Below are 8400 nucleotides of genomic sequence, written 5' to 3'. Positions count from 1 at the left end.
TTAAAAGCATAACAATATAACAACACATAAATAATCAATATTTATGTTGATGATCTTGTTTGCTTTCTGTTCAGGCATCAGTGTTCACTTCAGTCTTTTTATGACCTTAAAACTCCTGGGAGCAGCTTCAAACAAAAGCACCTTTAAAAACCTGTTTTCTTCACCTCTATTGTCTGTCTGAAAAATATCACAATGGCTATATTTTTTCCTCCTCACAGCTGGCCTTTAACTGCAAACCGTTTCCTAAACGTTTTTCCTTGAAAATGTCAATATGAGGAGCTGTGTGTCCGCCTGTGCCTGTGTGCATAATTACAGATGCGCCATTCCTCCTAAGCTGTCATTAGAAAAGGGAATGGGAATGACTCCAGGCTACAACCACCGCTCGCGGTTACGTAACACGCTCCTCTCGGATCCTGTCTCATCCCGGAGACAGCAGCTGAAAACAGCCCGCTGCTTCTCTGGTCTTTGTGTTTGGAACAGCTGCTCCTCGTTACACAACTGTTTATTACCTCTTTATTTCAAGTGGCGTGTATTTTTCTTTCATTTTTGTTGAAATGTCCTCTTTGTTTTTACGTCTTTGTCTGGCTGCTGCGCTCTGTTCGGTGGGGTGTAGTTCTGGAAGTGTCCGTGTGAGGGCGCAGTGGGCCTTGCTTGGTCCCATCCAGGGATGCTGGTGGCCCTCAGACAAAAGAGAAATGATACTGAGAGCTGTTCAGCGGAGGGGGAGAGGGGCAGCAGGTTTGTATGCGTAAGAAAACACAACTGTGGGTTATTTCGACTTCATTCTGACTGTGAAGTCCATAAAATTGTTATTAGCAACACAGGAAGTGTTTCCATCATTCTCAGTACGAACAGCGTTGTCTTTATTTCTTTGACTCTAATATAAGTGAAATAAAAGCTGAAAAAGTGATGAAATTGGAGGGTTTTGATGGTTTGACGCTGCCTCTCACCAATATTACAGCCCTCAGGTCAGCACCAGGCTGCTGGAATGCCCTTGAGCAATCTGAGCAAGACATCAAATCACCAACAGCCTCTGGCTTTATTCGACTGTTTCGTAGCTGATCCTGCTCTGAAATCCCCGTGGAGTGATGAGGAGAGAGAAAAGACAGTTTTCCTGAGGCTGTCAACAAAACCAACCTCTCCCTCTGTTTGTTCCCTTTCTTTCCCGCCACCTTGTTTTTTTTTCTTTTTTTTTTTTTTTTCTCCAGCTTTCGTTCTCGCTGCAATGTTTAGGCTATTTTCTCGATTCACCTTGAAAAGAAAAGCTCCCAGCCAGCCTGTCGTCTCCCGCGCCGCAACAAACCCAAAGCCCGACTGTACCACCCCCCCTCTCCTCTCCCTCCTCCTCCCCGGCCTGGGAGGGAGGAGTCATCTCTTCTCCCGCAGAACTGAGTGTATAACACTGTGCAGCCAGCCACAATGTGTGTCAGAGGACTGTCTGTGCTCCCAAAGTAGATGACTGCTCCAAATCTGGTGTCTGTATTACTGACTGCGAGATACGAGAAGAATTGGTTCGCGCGTTATCATCCCGAGACAGGACAAGGTGAGCATCTCCAACATTTAGCGGTGAAATATTTTTGAACGTCATCAATCTCTTATTTTTTAAACATAGAGCATTTCTCTGCCTGTTGTGATTGTTGTCATTCATGTGATTTTCTGTAAACATGCTTTTTGAGTCCTAATCCCATTTTCTGGCATGTGTATCCAGTGGTGTGGCCAATGCGTCCTTTTGCACAGTTTGTGCGTCACGGTCACATTTACGCACATTCTCCTTTGAGATTTGTGCGGTTTTTAAACCCCACAGAGGAGTGAGTGTGGAATTTAGTGGAGCAGACTGTGTGTCTGTGTGTGGGCTTTGACTCAGGAGTCTTTTTCAGGTGTGATAGAGGAGAGTGGGGATGGTTGGAGATGTTTGAAGACTAAAGTGCCTTTTGTTCCTTCACAGGTTTTTCGATAGTGGGATAGAATGCCGGCGATCGTAAGTAAAAACTCCGATTTGGAGTTTGACTCCTTACAACCGTGTTTCTATCCGGATGAGGACTTCTACTTCTGTGGTCCCGACTCTGCGCCACCGGGGGAGGACATCTGGAAGAAATTCGAGTTGTTGCCCACTCCGCCCCTCTCCCCGAGCCGAGCCGCGCTACCGGGGGAGCCGGCGACTGCCTCCTCGGAAGTAGACCCTCTGGGTTTCGGCTTAGGGGATCCTCTGGACTGGGCTTCTGAGCTGCTGCTCCTGCCCGAGGACGATATCTGGGGGGCGTCTGACGATGGGGACCTGTTCGGCTCAGTTATGGATACTACTAACCCCAACAGCATCATTCTCCAGGACTGTATGTGGAGTGGCTTCTCCGCTAGGAAAAAGCTGGAGCAGGTGGTCACGGAGAAACTCGGAAAGGCTATTTCCACAGCCACAGGAGGTGTCAGCAGCGGTGGAAGGAGCGTGTGCGTAAAGGCGCCGGAGGTGGTGAGCCGCAGCTCGGTGTCAGAGTGTGTGGACCCCACAGTAGTGTTCCCCTTCCCGGTCCACAAGAAGAACGTCAGCAGGGACTCATCCGGGACCGTTAACACATCCACGACGCACGCGAACAGCAACAGTGACTCCGGTAAGAACCTGAAGATGCGCCAAACCTCTTTGTTATCATTCCTTCTGGTGCCAAAAATAACAAAACATCTAAAAGACCACACTCTGTCATTGTTGTTGTTATTATCACTCTGAGTGGAGCTTGTTCATATGACCGGCCCAGAATCGGATTATCTAGTTACATTCCACGCGCACACACACACACACACCCACACACACACACTCGCACACTGAAGTATAGTGACACAGTGAACGAGGTTTATGTAATCAGCGGGCTCTTCATCCGGCAGATGGCAGTAAAATGGGGAATTGTGTGCCTTCTTGAACTCAGTTGGCATCCGAGCCAAACAAAAAGACAGCACACACAGTCTGTGAGCGCAGCAGCCGGAGTGAGCAGGTTGTATGAGGGTGAGAGATGAAAAGGTGTCCAATAATGCGATGAGCTGATAAGGTGTCAGGTTCACGACGCGCGAGTGCTCTCATTACGCATGGATTAAGAGGACAATTTACGCACAGTGGGGGAGAAATTGGCACTTATTTAGGGCAGTGTGTACAAACTGTCGCCTTTAGATGAGCTTTTAAGTAAAATTAGCCTAGGGAACAACAAGAAGGACAGCCAAACACAACAAGAAAAACGCACCAGCACGCGTCTTCAGTGATTATTCGGAGGTATAGCGCAGGAAGTGTTTATAAGGAAATGATGCCCATGTGTGTTTAATCGCCCCAAGACTTCACCTCCCATCTATTACCGCCTATGAGTTCCCTAAACAAACACTCACGAGCTCTTATCAGCGTGTTTTCGCTGTGAAACAGCAGTACAAAGGCCTCCAGCTTGGCACAGAGGGCAGACTCAGCCAGCCTTGCCAAACACCTCCTCCAAAGCGAAGGGAGGAAAAAAAAAAAAAAGAGAAGGAGCACGGAGGAGGGCCCAGGCTGGCTGCTGGCTTTTTCTTTCAGTAGGGGGGTGACAGCTTTGAAACAAACGCGCCATCTCGACAGCTGTCTCCCTGGCGCCGCTCCAGCTCTGAGGCTTAAAAAAGGGGGTGGTGATCCATCCGATCGCCCTGCCTGCCGCACCACTACCACCATCCTGGGGCGCTCAAATGCGCTTCCGCCGCTCGCAGCGTTAAGACGAGTCCTTCTTTGTGTTGCTTACTATCAAAGAAGCCCATTTGAAGGCTTTTATCCTTATATTTAGATCAATCTGTCCACTAAAGAGGCCTTCATAGGGAGATATTTGGATTCGAAAGATCCCTTATCTCCAGCTTTAGGCTAATATTTATCTCTACACACAGAAATCCTGTTCCCTTTCTTCTGTTTTTACATCTCAAGCTGAAATAAATGAGCTGCTCACATCAGAGAGAGAGGAAAAAACACCAAACAGCTAAATCCCAGCTTCACATGTGGCAAGGCGGCCACGCCCCCTCATCCAGCCAGCTGTGCCCAGCTTTGTTTTGATGGCAGCAGCCAGACTATGTGTGTGTGTGTTGAGACAGCATCCTGGTGTGTCTGAAGTGGGTTACTGTAAGCTGTAAAATGTCACACACTTCACATGCTTCTGAGCTGATAATGAGAGCCATTATTATCACAAAGGCATCTTTTTTTAAAAACCGGGGCCTCACTCATGTGCGCTTCGCCATCGACCCACTTCCTCTCATCTTCAAAGGTTCATGATAAAACTCAGCAGCTTGGCCTTGATTTCCAAATCGCAGGTATTAAAAGGAAGCTGGGAAAGAAGCGAGACTTTTCTATTTTTGTAGTTCATAAAGGTCAAAGTTGGAGTGAAGTTTCTTAATACCTCTGATACTAAAATGAAGTTCTTAATGCCTCAGCGAGACCAGAGCAGCTCTGATAGACTGAAGGCGTCTGACTTAAAGCGTCTCGTCTCACCGGAGAAGATTAGGAGAAGTTTTGAAGGAGGGATCGAGCCTGTCTGCTCAGCACTGAGACTCAACATGTCAACGCCTGTAGGCTAGATTAGCTGAGGAGTGACTGACACTAAGCATTAAGAGGGTTCTGCTTATGAAAACAGCATTGAGCAACACTCGCTCCCACACAAACGCATGCACTCTCTTTCTCTTGATCTTACATATATCCACTCTCACATACATACCTGTCACCTGCTGGTACACATGCATGGCATTGTGGGAATACTTGGTGTGTCAGAGCGATTGAGTCACTCACATTCTGTGTTCTTTCTTCCCCCAGAGGAGGACGAGGATGACGATGAAGAAGCAGAGGATGAGGAAGAGGAGGAGGAGGAAGAGGAGGATGATGGAGAAGAAGAAGAAGAGGAGGAGGAGATCGATGTGGTGACAGTAGAGAAGAGGCGGTCTACAAGCAGCAAGGCATCACCCATGTCAACAGGGACTGTCACCATCTCCGTGCACCCAAGAAGTCAAGATTCAAGGGCGACCGTTTCAGGGTCTGGCGGCGTGGTGAGCCGGTTCGTCAGCCGGGCTCCTCAGGAGCTGATCCTGAAGAGGAGCTCGGTCCACCAGCAGCAACACAACTACGCCGCCCCCTCGCCGTACGCCTCTGACGACGATCCAACCCCGCCTCCAAAGAAACAGAAGACATCAGACGCCCCTCGCCCGCCCACGAGAACCATCTCCTCCTCTTCGTCGTCTTCCTCTTCGTCCTGCAGCTCCTTCACCACAGGGGCGCGCAGCAAACGCAGCGCCAGCGGGGACAGCAGCCCGCGCGGCAGCTCCGACTCGGAAGACAGCGAGCGCCGGCGTAACCACAACATCCTGGAGCGCCAGCGCCGCAACGACCTGCGCTCCAGCTTCCTCACGCTGCGCGACCACGTACCCGAGCTCGCCCACAACGAGAAGGCGGCGAAGGTGCTGATCTTGAAGAAGGCCACCGAGTACGTGAGCTCGCTGGAGACGGAGGAGATGAGGCTGCAGCAGGAGAAGGACCGGCTCCAGGCCCGCAGGCAGCAGCTGATGCGCAGGCTGGAGCATGCAAGGACTCGCTAACAGACAACCACTACAACACGGAAACACTCACAAAAAACCCGGGACGACCCCCCTTTACTCACACTGCCTCAACTGAGACTGAAACACACTCACACATAGGCCTATACACTTAAGCACACACACATAGGCCTGCATATCTGCTCATCTCAGAGGACATTAATCTTCAGGCGACACCTGCAGGAGGAAGAAAAGGAAGGGGGGGGGTTGTCGGAGGGATGCTCGGACTTTCACTGCCGCCACTTTTTTTGCACATTTGTTGACGTTAAGAATGTTTAGGGTTTACTTTTTCAATCCAGTCACATTGAGGAAAGATGAAAAAAAGAAAAGAACGAGGAAGGAGAGAGGGCACACCTTGTTCTGTATGGTCTTCCCTTCCTCTGGTTTTGATATCATTTCTATTTCTATTGTTTTTGTACTCACTGTGACACCAGCCTGGAATCTGGGTGATTCCCACACGATGGACGGATGGATGTCCAAGGGCACTTTGCTTGGAGAGTTTCACGTACAAGAAAGCAGTGCACACTTAACTTTTGCCTTCACCACTGCAAAAAATAAACTGAACTATGACGGCACATGTATGAAACGATGCCACTACAGGTTTCTCTATGTCACTCCTCTCTATCACACTGGTGCTCAAGCCAAGTTCAGTGGATGTATAACTGTGCACCTTGCTAGCCGACACTTTTGTATATAACAATAGTGTACAGACAAAAGAATACACTCAGATCTGCCTTGTTTTGTAATACATTTTGTCTTTGTTTTTTATATACATGTCAGGAAGCTGCCAATAACTAGACTGGAAGTTTATATACCTTTAAAGTACTGTAAGGCCTCGATTTTTGAGAGTCATGAACTTTGTAATATAACAATATATTGTTTTTTTCTTCTCTTTTTCTTTGTATTGTATCATATTACTAATTCTACACACCTTTATGCTTTTAGTGTGAACCTGATACATACTAAATTTGATACTTATATTTTCGTATGAAAATGAGTTCTCAGTAGATATCACTTTATCTCGTCATTTTTTCTCTCCCTCTATCTCAGATAATTCTTTTGTACAGAAAAATGTGTTCTATCCTCATGTACCTGGCCTTTTCTTTTTTTAAATTTCTTCTTCTTTTGTTTATATTTGTAACTATCGGGTGCATAGAAATGGGTAAACGGATATAAGATGTTTGTTTTTTTCACTTTTAAAAATGTACATTTAGTGCTGCAACTCATAGCACTTTGAAATACCTCATTTTGAAAAATAAATAGACATCGTAAAACCCTCATTTCTGCTTTTCTGGTTCTTTTTTACCCCCTTTTATATTTCCTGTGTTTATTTTCCGACCCATCCTGACAAAGAAATAAAGAGATTGTCTTGTGGATCCTCTCTGTCTCAGCACCCTGCGGCTACCTCCCCCTCTGTAGCCTCTCACACCCACCCACTCACACCTACACACTCACACATACACACTTTCAAGTGCTCCACTCGCACTATTTCTGTTTCCCTCCCTCACCGATGCGGCCCTTCCTACTACATTGTTCAGGCTGTTGCCATGGAAACTGGAGCAGCTGCTGAGTGGCAGACAGCGAGAGTGAGTCTTTTATTTGTCTGTTAGTAGTCCGTGTATTTCTGCCTGCATGTGTGCGCGAACGTGCGTATGAATGCAAATGGTGAGTATGTGAGTCTACCTTTTGTCCCAGTCTGTGTGTGGCCCGGGCGCCTGATCTCTCGGCGGCGTTGTGCGGCTGCCTGCCACCATGCCAGGACGAGGCTGGATACTGTTTACCAACATCAGCCACATGGCTCTGGCCTCCTCCTCCTACCTCCCTCCTCTTTCTCCTCCCCTCTGCGCCTCCATTGCCGGGCCTAAACCCAAATATGTGCCACTCAGGAGTCTGGCCTAGTGTTTTTTTGGATTTGGCTGAAAGAGAAATCTGTTGCCACGGTCTGAGGAGCCTTTCAGCACAACAGTGTGCTCACAGAGGGATGGAGAAAGAGGCTCGGCGAGGAGGGAATTAACGGGACATAAAAACACATTGTTGATGACTTTGATTAATCCTTTTTATCTCGGGAAGCAATGAGTGTGTAACACCAGAAGGCAGGGTGACTCCTTTCTTCTTCTATTCCTTAAAAAAGATGAATCAAATCGTCACTTCTTTATATATTGAGCTAGAGCAGGGCTATACTGACACAGAGGTATGTGCTCGATGGAAAGGACAGCGTTATACCAAGACTGATGACTTTGTTTTGGAGCTGAGACAGCCCAGGACTGAGCCTCTCGGTGGGGGGAGTGGAACTGGTGGATTACATAACAGGAGTCTGGTGTCTTTGTGCACACTTACTGTGCATGTATATGTGCGTGTGGGACAGGAGTCTAGTGTCTCTGAGTGTGCATGTATGTGCATCCCCTCATGGGACTTCCCCTTACCATCTGCCTAATGGCTTATCCTGCTTGGTTATAGGATGAAAACAAGTTCATAGACAATAACAACCTGCAGCAATGTACAGTGCCCATAAAAAGTATTCACTTCCTTGGATGTTTTACCTTTTTATCAATTTTTTAAACAAAAAAAGATTGGCTTTTTGACGCAAAAAATTACCAAAAACTCTTAACGTCAAAGTGAAAACAGATTTCTTTAAAGTAATGTCAATTAAAGACAAAAATGAAATAAGTATTTCTGGCAACTATTACACCATGAAGACAAAAGAACACTCCAAGCAACTCAGAGAAAAGGGTCTCGAAAGGTTTAAATCAGGGGATGGATACAAAAACAATGTCCTTAGCACTAAACATTCCCCAGAGTTCAGTTAAATCCATGATCAAGAAATGGAAGGAAAATCTG

The 8400-nt window shown here is 47.1% G+C and overlaps 1 protein-coding gene across 1 annotated transcript; it reads left to right on the top strand.

The window, feature by feature from the left end:
* The first annotated feature begins 1293 nt into the window (after positions 1–1293).
* On the top strand, positions 1294–6835 carry mycn (MYCN proto-oncogene, bHLH transcription factor). Its single transcript, XM_041804671.1, has 3 exons — positions 1294–1543; positions 1946–2603; positions 4790–6835. The coding sequence occupies exons 2-3, from the start codon at positions 1967–1969 to the stop codon at positions 5563–5565; spliced, it is 1413 nt and encodes a 470-aa protein (XP_041660605.1). The 5' UTR covers positions 1294–1543; positions 1946–1966; the 3' UTR covers positions 5566–6835.
* The last annotated feature ends 1565 nt before the right edge of the window (positions 6836–8400 follow it).

This window comes from Cheilinus undulatus, linkage group 14 (genome assembly GCF_018320785.1).
Source record: "Cheilinus undulatus linkage group 14, ASM1832078v1, whole genome shotgun sequence".
Taxonomy (NCBI): domain Eukaryota; kingdom Metazoa; phylum Chordata; class Actinopteri; order Labriformes; family Labridae; genus Cheilinus; species Cheilinus undulatus.
This window is presented reverse-complemented; position numbering and strand designations above follow the sequence as displayed.

Excerpts from the sequence above, each read along its gene's own strand:
- mycn (XM_041804671.1), top strand. The coding sequence starts at position 1,967 with ATGCCGGCGATCGTAAGTAAAAACTCCGATTTGGAGTTTGACTCCTTA. Across the intron at positions 2,604-4,789 it reads GAACAGCAACAGTGACTCCG|AGGAGGACGAGGATGACGAT; the intron begins GTAAGAACCTGA and ends TTCTTCCCCCAG.